We start from the raw sequence: 25,144 nt of genomic DNA, 5'->3' as shown, positions 1-25,144 counted from the left end.
GTTGTAAAAAAAAATCCAGGGATGGGATAAGAAATCTTGTAATGTCGGTAATGCACAGGTCATACAAGGGAATCGAAATTACGTTTCTCTCTGTCCTATGCAAAGACATGACATAGACACGACTTAGCCTACGCTAACAGGACAGACAAGTAATAAAATATACTAGTACTATTTATATGTATATCCGGGGATGAATTAAGAAATAAAGTGCAAAATATGGTGTATATGTACCCTTAATGAGGGCTCAGTTGGTCCTGTTCCCTTGGGGCTTGTGTGGCCCCTGGGCCAAGGCACACAGGTCCTACTCAGTTTCTTTTTTATTAAATAACCCCTGCACACATCAAGGCAACTCCAAGAGAGTTACACGGGATGTGAATGTTGTTGAGGGAAACTGTTATGGATAGTAATGTCTCTTATCAAAGGAAACTTAATATTGGGTGTAGTAGACCATGTTTGTTTCACATTGTAGCACACATAGGGATGTGGATGGGCAGTTTGCAAAATGTAATCTATGTTTGATCAAAGTATAGGCCCTATTGCTTCTGTATGCCTGAACATGATTTGTAGGCCCTATTTTAGTAGGCCTACAGGCTATTTGGCGGACAATTGAAAAGCCTGATTGGGAAACTCCAATACCCATTGTCATAGTGACACAGCACTCCACACAGGGGCGTCAGCTGACCTAATGCTCTACAGGGGCACTGAGAGATAATGTGGGCGCATGAAGCGTGCGAGCAAATTTTTTGCACTTATTTACTTTAATTATATTATTGCAAGGAGTGCATGTGCACTATTTTGTGTGCATTCTGTAGATTACTTCGTATGCTAAACTTGTTATTTCTTTTTGTGAAACTCATACCAGGGCACCTAAAATCAATACCTAGGCATGTGTCCCTGTAAAATAGGTCTAGCGACGCCCCTGACTCCCCTGACAAGGGGGCAGCCCTCAATGGCACTCCAAGGGAGCAGGACGGTACCATGATCAGGATATCTCAATCACGGATGAGAGCACTGGTTAATTACAGTTAACTACTGTTTGATTACTTCCCCCACCAGCCTGGTGGGTCAGGAGTCTGACACCGTAACCGCTTATCCATGACTGCCCCTCTTATCCATCCATGACTGCCCCTTAAACTAAGTAGACTGATGCAAATCAGCCTGATTGACTCATAAAAAAACACTTTTTGATGTTTTGAAATATTAAAAAAAATTTCATTAACCTAAACCTGAAGTTTATTTCTTTGAAAATTAGGACATTTCACTTCAACTTAAAACAAATCTCAGCTTGGCCTGTGTTAACCATGGTGCTTCCTCTCAAATGTTCATATCAGGGCCACGCCGCTGGGTGGCACTACACCGTTTACGTCCATGCTAATACGCTAGCTAACGAGTGCGTTGCAGTATATCTATGGTCAATGCTGTGTTTTCTACTGTTGTTGCTGGGCCGAGATGGTCATGTAGCTAGCTGGTATTACCATAGGCAGAAAACGCCCTCTCTCTTTCGCATTGCATGCATTGTTTTCAAACGAATTCTCACGTTTGCTACCGTAGTTAGAACGAAGACGGAGGGAAAACAGCAGAAGCGTGAGATGAAATGACAACGTCAACATTACAGGTAGGCAACCCTAGCTTATGTCGGTAGCTAGGCTATTAACCTGTTATGGTAAACACTGCAAAGCAAACGTCTGCTTGGTAGGCTTAGCGAATGTAACCGTAGAACACATACAGTTGTAGCACATTGACATAAATTAAACCGATAATTATTCATGCATGTTACCTCTTCACTACAGTTGTGCATGTAGATGACACTGCTACTGGGAGCTCACCCCTATGTTTGTTTATTAGCGGTAGCTTAGTGATCTCAATTAGCAGCTCGCACTGTCACAGCGTTGTATCTAGCACTCCATTTTCAGTTGTTGCAAGACTTTAATGTGACCGTCAGTATTCTTTGGTGTTATGCTTGCATGCTGTGTAATCAACGTGATTGCTCGTGTAATATTTATGAAAGTGAGTTGACAGCTGACAGCCCGATGACACAGGATATGCTGAGGCTGCGCCCATTGCCATGTAAACTTACGATGGCGGCCAATTTGCAGAAGTCAAGTGCATTTGATGCCAGGAGGATATGATTAGGCTTGCGTATACATTGTAACCGACTTTATCTTGCTCACTACAGAAAGCGATCGATCTTGTCACCAAAGCCACAGAAGAAGACAAGGCAAAGAACTATGAAGAGGCCCTGCGCCTGTACCAGCATGCGGTGGAGTACTTTCTACACGCCATCAAGTGTGAGTCTGACGTTTACTATGTCAAAACGGTGTATGTTCCAACTAGCCTATTAATTGTATTTATTCATGTATTTATTTATATTAAGGTAGCCTCTTTTTTCACCCAGGACCAGTGGTTCCCCAATGGATTACCCAGAACCAGTAGTTTAGCTAAGTTACACTCAGCCCCGGAGATGCATTGCTTTGCCTTGACCGTTCCTTCCTGTTAAAGTGTGTTTTTATATTAAACTTATGCATTTTTGCTCTTCTGCCAAAGCAGACGAGGCCCATAGTGACAAGGCGAAGGAGAGCATTCGGGGTAAATGTATGCAGTACCTGGACCGAGCGGAGAAGCTGAAGGACTACCTGAAGAATAAAGAGAAACAGGGCAAGAAGCCTGTGAAGGAGGCCCAGAGCAATGACAAGTATGTACTGTCATCCTTACCATCCTTGTAATGGATTAATGTTGAGGAGGGTTTTATTTTAACTGGAGCTGGATTCTAAATTGTAGTGAATTGAAAGCCCACCTGGGAAACTCCAACTCCCATTGTCATTGTGACACAGCCAGTGCTTGAAGTGGAAAAAAAGTGGTGCAGGAACCCTCACAGTTTTTTTCTCTCGCCACTTATAAAAAGCGTCGCATGAGATGAGTTCTGCCGGAACGTTGATGATGAAAATTATGAGTAAGGGGAACTGAGTTCCCCCCCACTTCAAACACTGGACACAGCACTCCACAACACACAGGTGCTCACTGCACACAACGAAATTGCATTCATGCCTCACCCGTGTAAGCGTTGTAGCTGTTAACTGTGATTTTGTCTTGTTTAGTTGATGAAAGCAATATGTTGGTTACATAACTAATAGTTTAATTTTTAAAAGAATAATAGGTATTTGATTTAGTATCTGTCATCTGTGGAGTAATACACTGGGTTGTGATTGCATGCTTTTGAGCAAATTGAATCTAGACAGTAGACAGTCACTAACGTAACATTTGTATTACATTTGTGTCATCAATGCCCTAATATTTGACATCCATATTTACACCCATTGTGTGCTTGTGTGTGCTTGTATTGGAACAGAAGTGACAGTGACAGTGAGGGGGAGAATCCTGAGAAGAAGAAACTCCAGGAGCATCTGATGGGTGAGAATGCCTCCTCATTATCCTCTATTGTATGACTGTGCAAATAACTAAACATCGGAAATGGATTACAGAGTACACGGACTACGTTTATGAAAGGATTACTTATGCAAACACTCAAAAGAGAAAAATGTCCTTTTGTACTGTGCACTCCAGTGAATGACACAATATTAATCGGTGAACACTGGTGGCTACTTGTATCATACATATAGTTGTGTGAGTAAAAAAGACTTTGTGGCATGTTGAATCAAATGACCAGTCTTAACAAGTTATTTTGTTTTGTCGAGATGTAAGAGTATGATTGCTAGTTGTATTATGAACTAAGTTATTTTTAAAGTTTGTTTTTGAAAGGCTCACCATGTGATTGTACAGTCATTTGGCTCCCCATACTTGGTAGATGGAAGACCGTTCTATTTTTAAAGCATTACCGAAGCTCATGGCACCACCACACTTCCTTCCTGTGCACCGCTGCGTGACTTTTAAAACAAGTCATTGGGGTCATTTTATGTGAAATCAAACACTTCGTGGCCTGCCCTACCTGGATTTTAATATAATTTAGTGTGCCTTTTTAGTGGCAAAGTAGAACCCCAGAGCTGCATTTGCATGAATCTGGCGCTAATAAACTGAGAAAGTTTCAATTGAGAGGGTAGGACACTGTACATTCATACTTGATTATGTCAGTCAATTTAAGTCACAAAGAGATGGTTTTGATGTTGTTCTAAAGCTCTTTTCTGGCTCTACAAATGGCATAATTCATACTCTAACAACTGTTGTGTTCCATGTTGATTATGAGATATTAAAATGTAAAAAAAAAAGAATATTAAAAAAAAAGGTTTAACTGTTTTAACTGGCCAATATCTTGTGTTAACCTGCAATGTCATGAACAACACCTGAAATTGTGGTGTTTGGTTCTTGAGTCATTTCAGAGATAATGCGGCTTAAAGGTCGAAATGAGTTGTTATAACGTATTATTATATGGTTGTGACGTCATCTGTCGAATGCTCCATTCATTTCAACGGGGCTCCCCAACGTTCGGACGTCTGTTATTTTTCGATAACGGACGGGTTGGTCTATAACAGACCGCTGTCAATGGCAACAAGACTTTTCACTGCTAAAGCGACTTTTCAACAAGACTCTAATCAGCTGCTGTGATAGACAGCGTTGTCCTGGCTACCGCTGTCAATGGCAACAAGACGTTCACTGCTAAAGCCACTGGCTTGTAGCCTATACAAGTCAGTGGCTAAAGCGAATGTTTCATATCACTCCGCAGGGGGTCCGGTCTTTTGTCACTCTAATCAGCTGCTGTGATAGACAACACCTGTTGTCCTGCCTAGCTGTTGCCTAGCGGTGTTCCACAACGGTACTGTTTTGTTTTGCGCAGCAACAATCTTAACATTAAGGTCTAAAGAAATGTCCCCGCCATGTGTGAATCATTTAAGTATATCCATATAATAAGCGGGTTAACTTTCGGCAAGTCGGTCGCTTTGTGGAATAGCAGCACTTCAGAGAGAACAAGACCCCTCCGCTCCGCGTCGGGGTCTAAAGATTCTCTCTGTCGTGCTGCTATTCCACGGTAGCGACCTTCTCGCCGAACGTTAACCCTTACGTAATAGAGTTGTGTTAGAGAAGAGTATCCCACCTGACAGGAATACCCCACCTGACACGCCACCAAAATGCTAATGCTAGTATTAATTTGGACAGAGTGTCAGGTGGAGTAACTTAACTAGAGATGGGGTAGAAGATTTGGGAGATGAGACAGGCCGGATTTAACCCTGCCTGGGTCCCCATGAGCAGTGAATCTGTATATCTAGGGGTTCATTAGTGAGTTGCACCGCAGCGACCCCAGCGCGTGTCTTTTCTCAGTGTTCTCTGTGCTCTGCCCCTACAGGTGCCATAGTGATGGAGAAGCCCAACGTGAGGTGGAGTGATGTGGCGGGACTGGAGATGGCCAAGGAGGCCCTGAAGGAAGCAGTCATCCTGCCCATCAAATTCCCACACCTCTTCACCGGTCAGCACCCAGGCACTACACTATGACATTACACAACAAGAAATACATTAGCAGACACCTTTGACCAAAGCTACTTTGGTCATTCCAGCTGAAATCGGAAAATTTCAGAAAAGTTCCAACATTTTCAAAGATCTCCTCTCCCCCTATTTTCGATGCCATTCTCTGAGTGACCATGTTCAGGCTGAATTACCTGCAGAACTATTTTTGCATGCCCATTTGCTAATTCCAGCTGGAATAACTTGCTTATTAAAGAGGACATATGCTGTTTGGAGGTATACATGTTGTACATGCTATATTTTCAGACCAAGTATTTCTTTGTATTATCAATTTCATATGTGATTTATAATATTCTGGTTGGCTTTAGCTCATCTGCCTGGTGCTAAACAGAGGTATCTGATAAATACCAGTAGAACCCATCTCTGAGAACATTCTCTATTTCATAGCCAGATTGCATTTTGTATAGCAATTTAGTGGACACCCAAAGCTCCATACAGTGTTTATCAACCACCACCAGGGTGAAGCATTCGCCCTGTTGATACTCCACAACCGCTATGCACTAGCACTAGAGTAGGATAGTAAGGGCATGAGTCACTGAACTAGTTATATCACAAGACGAATGTAAGTGCCAATGTCAATCAGCCAGTTTAGAAAGTTGGCCAAGGCAGTGGAGTTGGGAACCCCCACATACTTCTGATGAGTACCATGGGACTCCTTGAGTGTGGAGCCAGGTCCAACATTTGATATTTAGACTGGAGCTAGCTGGTCTCACTGCAGTACAGTGTACACTGCAGGGTGCTACAGACTGACTGAAGTTGATCAAGTTGAAAAGTTAGTTAGAAGTTAGAAACTTTAGTCAGACATTTTGTCCTCATGCGGAGTTTGTTTCTCAGCAAATGAGGTCTTAAAGATAAGGTATTCTGTTCTCTGCCTACGACATAGCATATGTTGACAGGAAACATACACTTACAAACCCCAAAACACATTACTGTTGCATAATACACAACTAATGTTTTGCTACATAGTGTCAATGCACTATTGATCGATGAATCGCAGAGGAATTTCTTATAAGGTGTGCAATGTCCTGAGCTGGGGCTTCTCCTGGGATAGTCCAACTCATGGGATGCCTCTTCCAATCAGAAACAACCCATTTGCTTTATCCACCTTAAGTAGATACCTTAAATGGTCAAGAAACGCATCCCTGGTCTGGTACTTCTGATTAGGCTGCCCGTCGCCATTATGAATGACTACTAGTGTGGCAACTGTGGATTATGAGGTGGATATATATTCATTGGCCACTTTATGTTGCAGGCAAGCGAACGCCCTGGAGAGGGATCCTGCTGTTCGGGCCTCCAGGAACAGGGAAGTCCTACCTGGCCAAGGCCGTGGCCACCGAGGCCAACAACTCCACCTTCTTCTCCGTCTCCTCCTCCGACCTCATGTCCAAGTGGCTGGGAGAGAGTGAGAAGTAAGTGCAGATCTGTCGTGCACTTGCTGACTTGTGTATATATCTACTGCTTTTGGATTTTGGTCTTCATTAAATAACACAAGTATTCTAACATTGAATAACAATATAAAACAAATGTATCTCTGTACAGCATCAAAGAACCATGCTAGTAAAGGCCTACTTTTATATATTTTGTTGTTAGACCCATTTGCAAAATGTTATGTGTGTAAACACACAAAGTACTGTTTGGCTTCTTCGTTGTTGAGTATTTTGCATTTTCATGGTCACCATCTTCCATTCTCTCTTCTATTCGCTCAGGCTTGTGAAGAACCTGTTTGACCTGGCTCGCACGCACAAGCCCTCCATCATCTTCATAGACGAGGTGGACTCGCTGTGCGGTTCCCGTAATGAGAATGAGAGCGAAGCAGCGCGCCGCATCAAGACAGAATTCCTTGTCCAAATGCAAGGTGAGTGAAGAGAGAGCTGGGTGCATTTCTCGAAACCATAGTTGTTAACTACGTAAGCTACTTTGTTGTTTGCAATGCAAATTCCTATTGGTAACTACCCAAGTTGCTAACTGGTTAGCAACTATGCTTTCAAGAAACACACCCCTGGGTTGGCTTGAAACCTAGATCTTTGTCTACATACTATCTTACTTGAACATGTCCTCCAAAGTAGTTAACCCAGGCTAAAAAAAACTGGTATTATCCATCAGACAAATGCTGGTAAATGACAGCTACACAAGTTGTCACTTAAGTCTTGCACTTCACGTACTTAATTAGGGAAAACGGGCGTTTCTTTTTATGCTCCATACCTATGGAATGAGTTGCAGAACATATCGTGTATGGATTATCTGCCTTCATTGGAGACATTTAGGAAGGCAATTAATACTGTACACAGAGGAATGTCATTCCTTTTAGACGTACGCCACATAGTTTTGAGAAGGGCCCTTAGTCTCAATGGGACAATCTTGGATAAATATGGGATAAAAAAAGAATTAAACTTAACAGTTTTTCTGTGATAAATCTTACCTTTCATTTTCCATTGTGTTGAAAAGACATTTTGTAAGTTTTATTTCCACACATGTTGTCAATACAGCAACCTCTATATGGGCCAGAGTGGTCTTAGAACATCTGCAACCACTCTGCAATAATTCTGACCACTTTTAAAATGGTATGTGCCATGCATAGCTGGTATACGAGCATGAATTAGAAGTCGTTTTAAGTCATTGTAAGTACTTGCACCATCAGGCATTGCTTTGTGTTCTTTCTATTTCAGGTGTGGGAAATAACAATGATGGGGTTCTTGTGCTGGGGGCCACCAACATCCCCTGGGTCCTGGACGCTGCTATTCGCAGGAGGTCAGTAGATAACCACAGCACTTCTCCCAGAGAAAAGGGTAGAGCATGAGATTAGCCAACAATGCTGTTCTTTTTGCTGTCTGCTTAGGCATGGGTGGTATTATGTCTATTGGTTGGTATTGGTGTTAGTTGGTTGGTAATTTGTTAGTTTGTTAGTTAGTTACTGGTTGTTAGTAAAGGTGTAGGGAACCGGCAGTAGATGGTGTTGTAGCGAGTGGCCTTTTAGTCAGTTATTTTAATGTAAAATTACTGTCAAATCTTTCATTGTAATGATAATGATCAGTGAGTTCAATTTTAAGTCTCTCTTTTTAAGGGCAGCTTTATGTTGTGGTTCTAACTTGCTAACCCTGCGATCGTCAGGTTTGAGAAGCGCATCTACATCCCGCTGCCGGAGGAGCCGGCTCGCTCGGCCATGTTCCGACTGCACCTGGGCAACACGCCGCACAGCCTGAGCGACGCCGACCTGCGGCAGCTAGCACACAAGACGGACGGCTATTCGGGAGCTGACATCAGCATCATCGTACGCGACGCGCTCATGCAGCCCGTACGCAAGGTGCAGTCGGCCACGCACTTCAAGAAGGTGAGCGGGACATGTTGTTAAAAAAAACACACAGACATCAATTTGCCGCACTTTAAGAACGTTCAAGTTTAATACACATTTAGTCAGGCCACAGAATTCAAGAAGGTGAGTGAGACATGTCAATTTTAATGCAACGGTGTACAAAGTAAAATCGGTGACCTTTTTCCAGCAAAGCTCCCCAGTTACAGACGTGGTGCATGTCATAAGCAGGCTCTTGTTTGTGTCAGTTACAGAGAGTTAATACAGCCACTGCTGACCCAGCATATTATAACATTGACTCGACACAACAAACATAGCCATAGGGGCCGAATTAGGGGTGGGCGCAAACCTTTTTGACCCGGCAACGATTGAGGTGGAGGGGCAAAACACCAAAATGTTGATTTGTTTTCTTCTATCTGCCTGTGAACACACTTCAGTCATAACAACATTTTACAATTTTGACATCCCCCCAATGTTGAGCTGAATTTGGCGCCTTTGAACATGTCTGCTAATCTGTATCCCGAAGCAACCATTTGAAATTTGAAATTGGTCTGATTATTCTGTGATTTGACCAATATACAGGAGTGTTACCTTGGCCTCACAAGAATACCTTAATACGTAGGAAATGTTAAAAGCACAGTGAGACTCGCTTTCAACACAATAACAAGACTATTATGACTTAATGAGACAGAAATGCAATGCTAATGGACTGCAAATCTCTCAGCGGCTGCCTACAGTGACAAATAAAGCAATGCTTTAACATAGCCCCACCCAGTGGCTAGATGTGGGAATTGCATCCACCTCATGCCTTGTACAGTACCACATTACATTACATACAAATGTTTGTCTGAATACCAAATCTGAAGAGTTGTCCACAAGCAGATGTTGGTCTCCACGTTTTGTAAGCAACCTATGCACAGTGTTTGTAAATGTGTATCACGTCCATGTCATGCCCTACTTTGGACTTTGATGTCGCACTACTTAATGCATCTTCACTGTCCTGTTACCCTGGGTGAGATTGTTTTTTTTAAATGTGGCTCTGTTTAACATTCCTCATGGAAAACTGAAAACTCAAATGCATTCCATATTCAATTTCAAAACCAGGAAATGCCTTTACCGTATTTTAATCGAATTCAAAATAGATTTTCTGACGTACTGAGGTTTGAAATGAGTGTGGGTGGTAGTGAATAGCTGTGGATAATGAGCCGTCCTTCATCTGATCTGTCTGCCGTGGTGCGTTGTGGTGCAGGTGCGAGGCCCATCTCGTACCAACAGCCAACTGATGGTGGACGACCTGCTCACCCCCTGTTCCCCTGGTGACCCAGCGGCCGTAGAGATGACCTGGATGGATGTGCCTAGCGACAAGCTTCTAGAACCCATAGTCTGCATGGTAAGCTTAGCAACTGGCAGTGCACATCTAGCAAATATATACAGTACAACAGGTATCGTAATGGGTGCACTTGCAGTCAACAATCCTAAAATGTTGAAAGTGCTGAGGTTTTTTTTTAATTGTTGTTGTTGTGGTGGTTGTTTTTTATCAATGTCCATGTTCATTTATATATAAAAGACATTTTATTTTTAAATACCTTAAATATTTTAATCCTTGTTAATTCATCAGTTAATGTTTGGAATGAAGTGAGATTTCATCTTGCCTGATCACCATCTACTGTATATCTATCCAATGTTTTGTGTGTTGTAAGTTATTCATAACCCTTACAGTGATAAGACACAACTTAAAGGGACAGTTTGGTCAATTTCAACATGCAGTTGTATTGCTCACGCTACCCTTGACTTGTCAGTACCTGGTGATGCCACATTTTTCGGCTCAGCCCTTTTCGAGATATGAGCAATTCTAATGGGGGCAGCGTTTGTTTACATTTTTAAAAAATGAAACATAGGCCAACTCCAAATATTTTCCCAAAAGGTACTGTTGTTTGCTAGTTGTCTGCTGATGTTTTATAACCTTTTGGATGTTTTTGGGAATAAATAAAAATGTTTTTTTGAAATGTAAACAAAGAGCTGCCCCCATTACAATGACCAGGATCTCGGAAACGGCTGAAGAAGAAGAAAAAAAAATCTCAGGCACTGACAAGTCCAGGGTAGTGTGAGCATTACAACTGCATGTTGAAATTGACCAAACTGTCCCTTTAAGGCCTTGTTGTCATAAATACTCAAAACTGTTGTCCTCGATCACTCAGCTGTGACTGATCACACACTTGATTGTGTTTTTGTGTCTCACTTGTTCCCAGTCTGACATGTTGCGATCCCTGTCCACCACACGGCCCACGGTGAACACAGAGGACCTACTGAAGGTCAAGAAGTTCACAGAAGACTTTGGCCAGGAGGGCTGAGATCATGGACATGGACATGGAGATGGAAAAAGCCAAGAGTATTATTCCGGCTTCAGACACTGCGTTGGTTATCAACATCTCCAGTATTCCTTCCACCATTTCAATTCAATTCCCTCCTCTCCCTCTTCCCCTCCCAAATCCATACAAGTCTTAGCCATCTCATCCTATCCACTCCATCCATTCCATCCAAAACAGTAGCACCTGCAAAAATCGACTGAACACCACCACCTTCGGACTATCTACTCTAAACTAATCTACCCTACCATGGTGACAATGAAGGCGTGTTTTACCCCCCTTTTCTCTAATGTGTACCTTTTCTCTTCTTCTCTTGATCAATGCGTAACAAAAAAACAAAACAAAAAAGGCTGAAGGACATTTATCTCTTTTGCACTAGACAGTGCTGTTTGATGTTTTAAAAAAAAAAAAAAACTAAGTGCAAAGAACAAAAAGAATCATTTTCAGATGAAGAAGCTATGGTACGTTGAACAGGAAACGCTAATCATTTTTATGTTGAAGATACAATGCGTGTGTTTGTGTGTGTTTGTGCGCGCGTGTATGTGTGTGTGTATGTTTTGTGTGTGAGAATGTGCATACTTACTGTAAGGATGTCCCTGTCCGACAAAATGTTTTTATTTTCTTTTATGCGAGTTGTGCAAGTATTTCTTATGGTTTCATTCAGGGGTGCGTTGCCTCTTGTCATTCACCCCAATTGTAATACCTTATCAACGCTTGCTCCACAGGCAAGAATCGTTGGCTTTCTGTTACGGGACAGTATTAGTTTATTTATACTTATTTATTTTACCGCAATGTAGGACACTAAAAAAAAGACTGAGCAACTGTTTACTGGGCCACTAAAAACAAACTACATGAAGAAGCTTTTTTATTTGTTTTTGCCACTAACCTGACAAGAAGTTAGAATGGGATGTTTGGGGTGCCAATGCCTCACAGACAACAACCCCCTCCACCTCAAACCCCTCCCATCCCTAAAGCTGCGTCATCAGGAGGAGTTAGCCGTCATTAAGCTATTTTGTTGTTTACGTGACAAGATGACTGAACCACCCAAGTGTGTATGCAAAGGAGACCCAATGATGGCCTCTGCGTTGGGGTATTCCAAGGTGGTTCAGTAACAAACCTGGTCAACCTGGAAGTAGTGGTGGATCGACTAATAAAAGGGCCTGGAGTCCTCATTTCCAAAACTAATGCCTCTTACGTTGCTGGTTTTCTGGTAGGCTTACAGCTCGACACAGTGCAACTCGGCCGCCACTTTTTGCTTTTCGAATAGGCACGACAGATCAATCGTGAAGCCAAAAGTGGCGGCTGAGTCCCGCTGTGTTCAGCTGTAGGCTTACCAGATAACCAGCAGTGGAAAAGAGGCATTAATGATGCCTGCAGGCTAGCTTTTTACTATATTTACCACTTTCATTTACCTTCACCAGGTTTATCACGTCACGTAATCATTTCCTTGGGATACCCCCTTTGGTCATATATACCACGCAGAATGAGCATGTTCTCCTCCTCCTCTATGTCTCTTGTCATGTTGGTAGTTCTGTCTAGGTAGTGGACGGTACAGGTAGTGATTGGTGTCAGCCTTGGTGTCCTGAGAGGCAGCGGTCACCTGTTGTGATTACTAAAGTTTGCCTGATCTGATCATTAAAAATTGTGATAAAAAAACAACGAACCCTGTGTGATGGCAACTTGTTTGAAGGATGCAACAACTCCAGCATGATGCACAATAAGGCTGTTTGAATTGAACATGTAGTTTTAACAAAGTAGAAAAACAAAACATGTCTTAAAAAAAGACTCAATTTATTTAAAAAAAAAAAAAAAACCTCTCCCAAGCTGTGACAGTCCTGAGTCAGTCTGTTACAGCAAGTTTGATGACTTTACAAGAAATCAGGCCACTTTCATCCTATACATTTCTTCACACATGTCCAGAAACAATACATTACAGCAGTGAAGTGGGACTTTATGAATCCTCTAAGAACACATTGAGGAAAAAAGCAGGAGTGCTATGAAGACTACATAAGCTTGCGATGATCTGTGCGTACATTAGACAATTCCAGAGAGGCACAGTCAATGGTCCCTCTTCCCCTCTAGGGACAATTAAGGTAGTTTGCACCAACGTAAACCAGGCACATGGCCATTTCTTGCATTGCAGAAAGATTAGCTATACTTTGTATTGTACAACTACTAATGAAAGTAATCTATTGTGGTGTGGCTTGTGTACTGAACTGCAGCTAGAATTGTAGTGACCTGTTTAATACAACTATATACACTCTCATTTGTAGCTGGATAGCATAAAGCTTTCTCTTGACCCTCAACGTCCACAAATTGAGAGTTATGGGTAGATGATGTCTCCTTGTTTGTTCCATAATTCCCAGTTGGCTAGTCTGCACGGCTGAGAGCATTATGAAGCTCATACTTTGCTGCGTTTTGATTGGATTTCAGTAGGTGGGCCATGCCTTTTGTTGCGATGATGTGGGAACGTTGGCATGAGCTCCGGTTCGCATGCTATGGAAGGAAAACAATGGAGAAGAGTCGTGATGAGAATAGAAATCAAGTCCATTATCCTTTCCATCACTTCTTGCCAAAACATTGTTTTTGTTGTTGTTGAGGTGATTGCCGTACTTACGCAAAGGCTTTTCTTTAAAGTAGGAGCTTTCCAAGGAATCTTTAGCAGACGCCCTGCGTAATGCAGAGATTAGAAAGGAGTTAATTCATGGACTACAGAAATGATACGATAAAAATAGACACTGAAGATGGCTTAGGCTGAAACTCTGTCTGTCATACTCTCCTGATACATAAATACTGTCTAAAAAAAGTGCGGCTTTCTAAACAAATTTACCAATTTAGTTGTCTTAATCCCTTTGAAAATATGTAATTGAGAGCACTTCCTCATAAAATAAAATTCTTATTCATTACTCCCTTCATGCAGAGCCTCGATTATCAGCTTTTTGTTACTAAATGACCAAGTTTTGATCTGTCACTTGTAAGCAGGGCCGCTGACAGCTTTGGCCGGGCCCAGGACAAAGTCATCTGAAAGGGCCCCCTCAGCCCAATACATACAATGTAATGAGGACCCAATTTTGGACCCCTTCTCTCCCTGGGACCGGGACAACTGTCCCCTTTGTCCCCCCCCTGCCAGCGCCCCTGCTTATAAGGGGCCGTTTATACGACAACGATTGAGAAGGAAGACGACAGAATATTTTAGTAAAAGTGCCTTTCATTTAGACGGCGACTCCGCCGCCGGGGCATGAAGACGCAAAAATCTGAGGACTCCTTCCAGAGTGTAGAGTTTTGAAGACGGGCCGGGTTGCGTCTCCGTCTAAATGGCCAAAACGCTAAACTGTCAAATTAGAATGTGTCAAATTAGAATGTCTGCGTGTGGCGCAGCACCCTATTACTTCATACCCAAGACTCTAATGTCATAGCAATGTTGTTTCTTTATAATGTAGTTTTTTTCCCAGCAAAGATGAGTCAGAGCTATGACGATCCCCAGCAATGAGCAATCCCATCTGGACCTAGAGGCTACAAAAGAGCTATGAGCAAAATGGAATCAGCCAATTATTCTCAATATTGGGCTACCTTTACCTTTATTTCTCTTTTGCAAACCTTGCTCACTATGTACATTCTTCTTGTACACGTGCAGTTGTGTCATTGAAGGCGTCAATGTGTTACTGGCCAACTGATTACAATATTACATCCTCACACCTCTTTGGCACCGCGTTGTGTGGAGCATGACGCCATGGAAGCCTCTGATAAGGAGCCTTTACTCCCGGGTAACCTATCCATTTCTTAATCCACGTTCTTGGACTCTTAGTCCTTAATCCACGTTCTTGGAAAGCCCACCTGGACTCCATACAAACCCTGAGGATTAGTTCTTCATTTTCTTGTTGATCAATGAGATGAATGTAGCACTTTGGAACACATTGAAAGCGTAACCATGTCTCATTTAAATGCCAAGTCCATCTTTGTCCTCCTGTAATTTCCTCTGGCCTCTTGCCTGTCTCCATACACAAAACATGATCAGGGTTCCCCACTGTCAACCAGCATCGAGTGGCTTTTTGGGTGGCTATAATCGCCAAAGGCACCGCACGCTCCTCCAAACTTACTTGGTGCAATCAAAGCCCATAGCAGAAGCCAAACTGAACTCGGGTGCTTTTCACCCCGTTTATTAACCACTCAAATTTAGTATATGTATTAAGTTCATTATGTCTAACTGGACACCTTAAACACTTTGGAGTTTCTTTTGCCTTAAGACATGTAAAAGTTTTTATCTTTTACCTGACATGTTTCGACGGTGTACTTCCGTCTTCATCAGAGGGTCACTGTGATGTTGATGAGTGACGTGCTTTAAAAACAGCTGATGTTGTTGTGGAGGTGTGACCTCCCTGTCAAAAATGACAGGTTGGTCACACCTCCTGCTGTTAGAGTTGTCCTCTTAGGATGGTGGTCCAGGTGTGTGAGAGCATGTATGCCCCCTCATCCCTGTTCATGGTACTTGGGCTACACTTTCTGATCTCCATAGACTCCTTAATCCAGCGGTGGTATCTGTTGTTCTCTTGCTGTATGACTTTTGCCTTGTCCCAGTCCATGATGTGATTTTCCCTCCTACAGTGGTCAGTTATTGCTGATTTGAGGTTCTCCTGTGTGGCTTTCTCCTTTACTGCTCTTGTATGTCTTTGTTCTGTTTCCCTTTCACACTCTTTTTTATGCTCGTTTTTCCTTATGTTGAATGTCCTCCCTGTCTCCCCAATATATGATTTGTTGCATGACCGCCACGGAATCTCATATATGACATTGCAATGCAATTGCATCATATATTGGGGAGACAGGGAGGACATTCAACATAAGGAAAAACGAGCATAAAAAGAGTGTTAAAGGGAAACAGAACAAAGACATACAAGAGCAGTAAAGGAGAAAGCCACACAGGAGAACCTCAAATCAGCAATAACTGACCACTGTAGGAGGGAAAATCACATCATGGACTGGGACAAGGCAAAAGTCATACAGCAAGAGAACAACAGATACCACCGCTGGATTAAGGAGTCTATGGAGATCAGAAAGCGTAGCCCAAGTACCATGAACAGGGATGAGGGGGCATACATGCTCTCACACACCTGGACCACCATCCTTCATTATTGGCAGGGAGGTCACACCTCCACAACAACATCAGCTGTTTTTAAAGCACGTCACTCATCAACATCACAGTGACCCTCTGATGAAGACGGAAGTACACCGTCGAAACATGTCAGGTAAAAGATAAAAACTTTTACATGTCTTAAGGCAAAAGAAACTCCAAAGTGTTTAACCACTCAAATTTAGTTTTGAAACATTACTTTTAAGTATGAAAGCTGTCCCATTTTAAACATTTTAAATGTTAAAGTAGTTTTCGGTATCAAGTCACACAACAGATTGGAAAAAAGAATTCAATGGTACAGTATGTATAATGGTGGCAAGAGTAGATATTGCAGCTTTGCTGCTCAATGGATCTGTGCTGCTTATTCCCAAATTTGATCATTTTGATCAAGTTATAAACTACTAACTAAGTAATTTAAATTAAAAATGGACATGGTAAAGAATGCCCTTTTCAATTTTCCCAGTCATAATGAATGCTTTGAATTTGATTGTAGTGGTAAGTACTCGTGGAAAATGTAACAATTGTGAATGAGCAGCATGAATTCTTAATATTACATACTGTAATATTACATACTGTACCCTATAATTTTGGAAAAACTGTAAAAAAAGGGTTGTTTGAAGGAGTAGCCTATTGGAGAAAGAGGGTACCTGCGCTGAGGGTTGAACATGAAGAGTAGGTTGAGCAAACGCAGGCCCGCTTCGGACAGCCAGGTGAACTTGTTCTTGAGGTTGTTGTACGGCTGCTTCCTCAAGCTGTACTGACCGACCAGAGGCAGGCGGGAAAAGCCCTGCAAGAATGTCACCCAAAAAAAACCCACAGGAAGATCTGGTCAACATGGTGGCATACGAATAATACCAATGATGGTATGTCTGGACGACAGAGGTACAATCATATATTTTAGGGCTTTTTATACCTTTATTTCTGACAGGACAGTGGAGGAGAGACGGGAAAGGAGCAAGGAGAGAGAGAGAAGGGGAAGGATCGGCAAATGACCCGGGCCGAATTTGAATCCGGGTCGCCGGTGTACCAACCCAGTGCCCTACCGTTAGGCCATGGCAGGACCCAGAGATACATTCATGACACTGAATTGAAAGCTAAGGTGCAACAGGAGCAGATTAGTTGCCCTTGTGTAACTCTGGATTTAACGTATTATCTTTCCTGTCAGAATCAGGAAACATACTTTCCAATGGAGGTATCGCACCTTTGAACTTGATGATGCCTGGTAGGTGCGTAGGTTCCAATTGGTAAACTAGAAATAAGCAAGGGGAACTCGCATCCCTAGTATATGCCGATGCAAGAGTATACTTTTATTGCATATTAACAAAAAAAACTCAAGAGTGCTACCTAACTGCAAACGTTTCAGTCACATTCAGACCATACTCAGTGCACTGAAGATACGCAATACATTTGCATTGGCATACTGTAGGTGTGCAAGTTCCCCTTGCTTGCTCCTGTCAGAACCAGGAAAAATAACAGTAAGTGTCTCACGTGTTAATCACAATGGTATTATTGGGGGGGGGGGGGGGGGTGTATATTGACCGAATCTGCCCCTGCCTCAATGTCTTTTCACATCCCAGAAGACACAAACAAGGATACGACTCATTATTTCAACCTTACCGGCCAGATGTTCTCATTGGGCGTCCCCAGCAGCTGCACTATCAGGTCCACCTGCTGGATCTCTGAGCTGCCTGGCAGCAGAGGCTTATGGGCCAACAGCTCAGCCAGGATGCAGCCCACCGCCCTGGGGAAGAGAGAGACGGGGGGGAGAGGGGGAGGCAGGGGGGAAGAGAGAGTGGGGGGCAAGAGAGATGAGATGTGATGAGATGAGAAGAGGGCAGAGGATTGCTTGCTCTGCATTGTAACTCACAGGGATTCAATCATGACCGCCTGCAGAGCAAGAGATCCTGAGCATTACAACCGCACTACAGGAGTCCTCTTGGGTGGGGTGGGTGGGGCGAGCTGAGAGTGTGAGAGTGAGAGCGAGTGTGAGAGTGCCGTATCAGCATGGAGAGGATTGACTGTTCCATGCTGGTACACGTGGAGGGATTTCTGGTAGCTCACATACTACACTACAGGGACTGCCCCATGCACCCTACAGGCACATGTTATTGGAAAATGGTGAAAAAGTGGACAGATGGTGGTTAACGTACCACATGTCCAGGGCCGTGGTCTGCGTCTTGGAGCCCAGGAGGAGCTCTGGAGCTCTGTACCTGCAGGAAAAGAGAAAGAGAAGGGAGAGGAGTGGAAAAAAGGGAAAGAGTGAACGTATGCCTTGTAGAAGGATCCACGTGGTTAAAAGGGGCATCAGTGGGCAAGGAGGAAGTATGATGCATGCTGGTCTTACCACAGTGTAACAACGCGGGGTGTCATTGGCTGCAAGGGAACACCGTAGACCCGAGCCAATCCAAAGTCCGCTTACAAGATAAAAAAGAAAAAAATACAGCGATGAGTATCGCCAAGGCCTAATTACAAACAAACCTTATGAATAAACGTCTCAGTATAATATACAGAACAGGCCAACAATTTGGGCACAACCTCTCATTCAATTAGTTATTTATTACTATATATTATATTCAATTTATTATTTCCATGACTACAGTACATTGCAGACTCTCACTGCAGGCATTAAAAACTGTTAATGAACACATGGAATTGAGTGGGGTTTTTTTGGGGGCCTTTTTGACTTTATGATAGGACAGTGAAGGTGGTGACAGGAAGCGAGTGGGGAGAGAGAGAGACGGGGAAGGGCCGGCAGAGGACCCAGGCCGGGAATCGAACCCAGTCAGCCGCATGGTAGATGAGTGCCCTACCGTTTGTCCACGGCAGGGCCGGAATTGAGTAGTTGAAGGAACAGTCCACCCATATTTCACATATTTGCAGTATTTTAACGCATTATTCATGAATGTGCAAATCATTTTCTTCTCAGTGTTTTCAATACTTAGATTTATTGGATCAGAATTATTAGAGTAGCTTAATAGCATAATCACTGGAAGTGAATAGGAACAAGCGCATCAAGCCGCAAGTGGTCACAGGACGGGATTAAATAGCTGTTTGCACTCTGGTGAACTTTACATTAATTTTAAAGTAGTTTATAAGTACATTTGAGGATGTTTTGTTGGCGCCCATAGACTTGCATTGCTACGCTTAATTTGGCTATACTGTTAAACTAGGCAATGCAAACACATAGACAAAAAGGATATGCACATTCATGAATAATTCCTGGAAATACTGCAAATATGGGAAAATCAAAAAATGGTGGACTGTTCCTTTAACAAAAAAAAATCAATATAGAAATGTTGCCTGTACTGTACACCCGTCAACTCTATGCACAACAATCAAAGGAATTAAGCAAATTATACTGGTCTTCCTAATGGAACTGCATGTGTACAGTATGTACCAACTTACCTATCTTAACACAACCTTTATCTGTCATGAGTAGATTGGAGACCTTCAGATCCCTGCAGAAGATACATACATTATGGTAGTCAGCTAATGCAGCGACTCATGCAAGCAAACAGGCACTGCATAATGTATTGGGTCTAAAACTAATTTGATTGCATTACACTTAGCTGACGCTTTTATCCAAAGCGACTCACCAGTTCTTTACAGGGAATTGGATCCCTGGAGCAATGTGGGGTTACTTTAAGTGCCTTGCTCAAGAGCAACTCAGTCATGGATGGAGATGTAGGTAGATTCAAACCTGCAACCCTCTGATCTAATGACCAACCCCTAACCATTAAAGCATGGTTGCATGATGGACAAGAGGCAGGTGGTTAAGTTTGGCAGTTTGAGCCCTTCTCTTCCTGACCCCAGCAAACAGTCCTTGAGAAAGATACAATCCCAAATTGCTCCTGATAACAGGTTAGCACCCCTCATGGTAGTCTGTCACTGTTTTGTGATCTGTGAACACTTTGCTTGGAGGAGGAGAAAAGTAATATAAATGCAGTCTATTTACCATTTAAAATGGCTTGAGATTTTTGAGAATCAATCTGCCGGGACCATCTGAGGTCTTACCTGTGGAGGATGAAGTTGTGGTGAAGATATGCCAGCCCTTTTAGCAGCTGAAGGGAAATACACTTTACCTGCAAACATTATAGGAGATATAATAGTGGCACTCAGTGTGGCTAGTGCATACATTCTGTGTGTGTGTGTGTGTGTGTGTGTGTGTGTGTGTGTGTGTGTGTGTGTGTGTGTGTGTGTGTGTGTGTGTGTCTCTGTGTGTGTCTCTGTGTGTGTCTGTGTGTGTGAATGATATTTATCTATAGACAGCGTTGGAATGCACTGAAAATCCACTAATGTTTGTTATAGAAGCTACTTGGGAATCTTCTCGTGTTTTGGTGCTCCAGTGTGTACCTGTGCTTCTGAGAAGGGAGACTGCATGTTTTCCAGAAGGCTTGCCAGGTCCTGCTCACAGTACCCCATGACTAGAAAGAGGCTGAGGTATAAAACGTAAACACACGTCACTCAAGGGATCAGCTCTGCTGCTTACGGAGTTAAGAGTTAATGCTGCCAGAGCAGAAAGCAATTAGTCAATTGCCAACACAGAATGTTGGTGATCCTGTACCTTTCGAGCTGGTTTCCCACCACAACTTCCTTGAGCTCCACTATGTTGGGATGTCTCAGTTCAAGCAGCAGGGTTATCTCTCGTAAGCTACTGATTGGTATACCTGAAAGTCAGACATTCCAAATTCAGCAAATGTAAACAGTCTGGAACATGAAGAGCTGAAAGCAGACAATGACTGTGAACTCACCATCTTTCTCATTGTCCATCCGGACCTTCTTCAGTGCAACAATCTCATCTGTTTTTGTGTCTCGAGCTCGATCTGGAGTACAAAAACACATTGTAGATATTTGAAGATTATGATTCTTATTGAAACCCCCCCACACACATTTTAAATAACAAGTGTTTACTTACACACAATGCCGTAGGTTCCTTCTCCTATCCGATTGAATTTCTCAAACTCCTTGACACTTCTGCAGTTCCCAAGCTGTTAGAATAATGCAACAGACAGTCAACAGACGTAGGCTACAGCGTTTCTGCAGATTTGTAAGTGTATCTTTTCATGGGAAAACACTAAAGAAAGTTCACTCAGACACAATGAAAAGTAACCAGTGTATAACCTATCTTACATAAACGTTTCAATTTTGTTCAGTCAAAATAATTCAAACTACTGCCATAAAATGTCAGTAGAGGGTCGTGATCTACACTCGCCTCCAAAAGAGTTGTCGCCTATCCATCTGTTTGGAATAACAGCTAATAACCTGACTTTCAATTAATCACTTGGCTTCAGAAGTCACATATGAAAGCTACAACCCTCCCGAATGAAAATGTATGTACAAAAAAAAAATCATGCACCAACGAAAGATTGACCCTTTATTGAACACAGACAGGGCAGATTTTCACAAGACAAAAGTTTTGTCGCCTATCGAACATAATGTGAAAATGAGCAGATAAGTCACTTCAAAACACTTCAAATACGCAGATTGGGTGTCATACTTAATCACTGAATCACTCTCACCTCTCCAGAAAATCAACTTTGGCCTTAAGTATATGTTTAGGGTCATTGTAATCATGGAAAGCAACACAATGAAAATCAATGGAGTTCAATGAGAGATGGTGACATATTCGCTATTCGTAGAGCAATACATGTTTAACTTCATGATGTAATCAATGATAAAAGCCCTCAAACACCTGCAGCATGCATGCAGCTCCTCATAAGAGCTGTATCTGTACCATGTTTCACGTTATGCACCATTTCTCTTTTTTCATATTCTTCATCTCCAACACCATATTGTTTTGATGCTATCAGTTCTAAAATGTTTGATCTTGGGATCTTGACTTCAGAGTATGAGTCCCATTAGCCTTCATGTTTGTCAGAATTAGGCCTGACATACTCTTGGCTGGCTTTTTTGAGACAGGACAGTGGGAGAGACTTCTTTGGTGTTAAAGGTGAAGAATTTGGAATAAATACATGGTGCCTAAAGTCAAACATGGGAGGGATACAGCTCTTATGTGGAGCTGCATGCATGCTGCTGGTGTGTGAGGGCTTTTATCATTGATTACATCATGAAGTTAAAAATGTATTGCTCTACGAATAGCAAATATGTCACCGTCTCTCATTGAACTCCATTGATTTTCATTGTGTTGCTTTCCATGATTACAATGACCCTAAACATACACCTAAGGCCAAAGTTGATTTTCTGGAGAGGTGAGAGTGATTCAGTGATTAAGTATGACACCCGATCTGCGTATTTGAAGTGTTTTGAAGTGACTTATCTGCTCATTTTCACATTATGTTCGATAGGCGACAAAACTTTTGTCTTGTGAAAATCTGCCCTGTCTGTGGTCAATACAGGGTCAATCTTTCTTTGGTGCATGAAATTTATTTTTGTACATTCATTTTCATTCGAGAGGGTTGTAGCTTTCATATGAGTGACTTCTGAAGCCAAGTGATTAATTGAAAGTCAGGTTATTAGCTGTTATTCCAAACAGATGGGTAGGCGACAACTCTTTTGGAGGCGAGTGTACTTCAGTATTCACAGTTCATTGACATGCATGTTTCTTTTGGCGAAATTGAGCCTCCCAATCAGCCCCAAACCATGCCAGTCCCACTTCCATGCTGGGCTGTAAGCATGGGACACTTTTCTTGACACTAGTATTATTCACTTGGTTACTAGTTACCACCACACATGCTTGACACCAGAAAGCAATGTGTCAGTCTATCTTGGTCTCATCACAGACAGATGAGATGAATGGCAAACATTACGGTCTTACATTAATTAGGTACAATGGAAGAACCGTATGTAATCACATGTAGCATATTGGCGTACAGGTTAAAGTACTATTGTTGTTTGGCAGCAGGCTACATCAAAAGACAACATCTAAGTGGCTACCCCCTGTTAGCCATTTGTTTATCCATAGTGCATGGAAGAATTGGTAGGGTTACAGATCCAAAAGCCTGACGTCAAATGCAAAACGTAAAACCAAGTAGTGGCATCAAACTAATCTAATTATCCAGTGAGTGTATAGAACTAAGCAATTAAACATAGGGCAATGGGGTAATGGTCCTTCTGAGCTAAGCAGATAGCAAGGGGTGAGGTGAAATGTGATGATAGTGTCTAGAACTACTAACACTCACGTCACTGCGCGGCGGTTCGAGTAAGCCTCGAAAGTCTGAAAACACTCACCCTGTCTTTTTGTGGAACCGTAAAAGTCTTGCCATTTTTAATTGATTTTAATCTTATCGGCTCCTGAGCCGCCTCAGTTGCAGGCTCCATCGGTAAACAACACAGGTCTTCCCACAGTCTGAAAAAATGTTTCAGAATGATATGGCCAACCACGAACTTTCCCGGAGTTGATATGGGCCTATTTTCTCTCTCTCTCTCTCTCTCTCTCTCTCTCTCTCTCTCTCTCTCTCTCTCTCTCTCTCTCTCTCTCTCTCTCTCTCTCTCTCTCACACACACACACACACACACACACACACACTCTCTCTCTCTCTCTCTCTCTCTCTCTCTCTCTCTCTCTCTCTCTCTCTCTGCATGCAAAGGGATTTTAAAAATCTTCAATATGAAAAATCACTATGCATACCTTGTTGAGTAGCTTCAGCCATCTACTTGTCATCATAATATCAGGCACTGAGTTATTCAGATTGTACGGTGATGGGCCCTCCACGGCCAACACAGATAGGTTTTGGCTTTCTTGCATCCCTCGCTTCTTTGGCTGCCTGCTCCACAGTCTGGCTTGCGGGTGGTGCCAACAGGTCCTCTCTGGACGGGGCTGTGACTATGATGGCTGGTGGTGGTAGTGGTTGTGGAATGCTGTTCTCTGACGAAGAAGATTCAGAGTTCCGTCTTGCTCGATTTGAGAAAACAGAAAGGATAGGCAAGGGGGCAGTCCACCTGGCACCTGAAAGGAGCAGTGAGACATGACTCTATTGTACCTATGCACTTTACATTTCATGCACTTTAACACTCAAGGTAATCTGTAATTTAACTGCTGTCCAATGACGGCTGGGACCGTTTCTGTTTATTGTTATCCACCCATTTTTATATTCACTGTATGTGCCTTGCTGTTGTGTGTCTTGTTCATTGTATGTATTTGATGTTGGGGATATGCCACAAAAAATGCCTATGTCGACATGGCAAGTAAACTTCTTGAGGACAGGGGAGAGTGCTGGATATTCACTCCACCCGCCCACCTGATGATCTTAGAATTAATCAAACTGCAGATCAGATGTAAGGGCAGTCATGGGTAAGCAGTTAGGGTGTCAGACTTGTAGCCCAAGGGTTGTCGGTTCGACTCCCGATCCCGCCAGGTTGGTGGGAGGAGTAATTAACCAGTGCTCTCCTCCATGACTGAGGTACCCTGAGCATGGTACTGGCCCACCACACTGCTCCCTTAGGAGCGCCATTGGGGGCTGCCCCCTTGCATGAGTGAGGCATAAATGCAATTTCGTTGAGGGCTGTGTCACAATGACAGTTGGAGTAGCCTAGGTGGGTTTTCATTTCAAAGATCCTCTGGCCTCAAGCTTGCCACCCTAACGCAGTGCATCGAGTGGTAGTGAAAGACATCAGAATAACTTTTAGACTATATTGATTACATTTTCCAACAGGTAATTCCAATTTCAAATGAAAATGTTTGACTGTCAGAGATGGTAATAGGCCACATTCAAATTAGCATTAGGCCTACTTTCAAATGTTTTAATGTCCAAAGGGGCTATTAAAACATTGGGATTTCAGACACGTCAAACACATCTACATTGTATTTTATAAAATATATATATTATTTTTTTCAAATGAAAGAACTAAAAACGTTAAATACCAGTCGTAACACAAAGCTAGTCAATCACAAAAGAAAACAACAGGCTACATCTACAA

General features: G+C 42.6%; 2 protein-coding genes across 2 annotated transcripts; one reads left to right on the top strand and one right to left on the bottom strand.

Moving 5' to 3' along the window:
- The first annotated feature begins 1,419 nt into the window (after positions 1 to 1,419).
- vps4a (vacuolar protein sorting 4 homolog A) lies at positions 1,420 to 12,810 on the top strand. Its single transcript, XM_063197274.1, has 11 exons — positions 1,420 to 1,615; positions 2,177 to 2,288; positions 2,548 to 2,692; positions 3,347 to 3,408; positions 5,294 to 5,413; positions 6,722 to 6,878; positions 7,176 to 7,324; positions 8,136 to 8,217; positions 8,578 to 8,797; positions 10,026 to 10,166; positions 11,026 to 12,810. Exons 1-11 carry the CDS (start codon positions 1,595 to 1,597, stop codon positions 11,125 to 11,127), a joined length of 1,311 nt encoding a protein of 436 aa, XP_063053344.1. The 5' UTR covers positions 1,420 to 1,594; the 3' UTR covers positions 11,128 to 12,810.
- A 136-nt stretch (positions 12,811 to 12,946) lies between these two features.
- On the bottom strand, positions 12,947 to 23,581 carry cdk10 (cyclin dependent kinase 10). The gene is made up of 13 exons (XM_063197275.1): positions 23,456 to 23,581; positions 21,183 to 21,255; positions 21,019 to 21,090; positions 20,832 to 20,934; positions 20,621 to 20,702; positions 20,282 to 20,349; positions 19,673 to 19,725; positions 18,612 to 18,681; positions 18,418 to 18,477; positions 17,885 to 18,008; positions 16,915 to 17,054; positions 13,760 to 13,812; positions 12,947 to 13,638 (listed from the first exon to the last, which is right to left on the bottom strand). The coding sequence occupies exons 1-13, from the start codon at positions 23,543 to 23,545 to the stop codon at positions 13,544 to 13,546; spliced, it is 1,083 nt and encodes a 360-aa protein (XP_063053345.1). The 5' UTR covers positions 23,546 to 23,581; the 3' UTR covers positions 12,947 to 13,543.
- Between the last annotated feature and the right edge of the window lie 1,563 nt (positions 23,582 to 25,144).

This window comes from Engraulis encrasicolus, chromosome 4 (genome assembly GCF_034702125.1).
Source record: "Engraulis encrasicolus isolate BLACKSEA-1 chromosome 4, IST_EnEncr_1.0, whole genome shotgun sequence".
Taxonomy (NCBI): Eukaryota; Metazoa; Chordata; class Actinopteri; order Clupeiformes; family Engraulidae; genus Engraulis; species Engraulis encrasicolus.
This window is presented reverse-complemented; position numbering and strand designations above follow the sequence as displayed.

Coding starts and splice junctions, on each gene's coding strand:
- vps4a (XM_063197274.1), top strand. CDS start 1,595: ATGACAACGTCAACATTACAG. Junction 3,409..5,293: donor ACTCCAGGAGCATCTGATGG/GTGAGAATGCCT, acceptor CTGCCCCTACAG/GTGCCATAGTGATGGAGAAG. Junction 10,167..11,025: donor TAGAACCCATAGTCTGCATG/GTAAGCTTAGCA, acceptor ACTTGTTCCCAG/TCTGACATGTTGCGATCCCT.
- cdk10 (XM_063197275.1), bottom strand. CDS start 23,545: ATGGAGCCTGCAACTGAGGCGGCTCAGGAGCCGATAAGATTAAAATCA. Junction 20,350..20,620: donor CTCCCTTCTCAGAAGCACAG/GTACACACTGGA, acceptor TAATGTTTGCAG/GTAAAGTGTATTTCCCTTCA. Junction 19,726..20,281: donor CACAACTTCATCCTCCACAG/GTAAGACCTCAG, acceptor TATCTTCTGCAG/GGATCTGAAGGTCTCCAATC.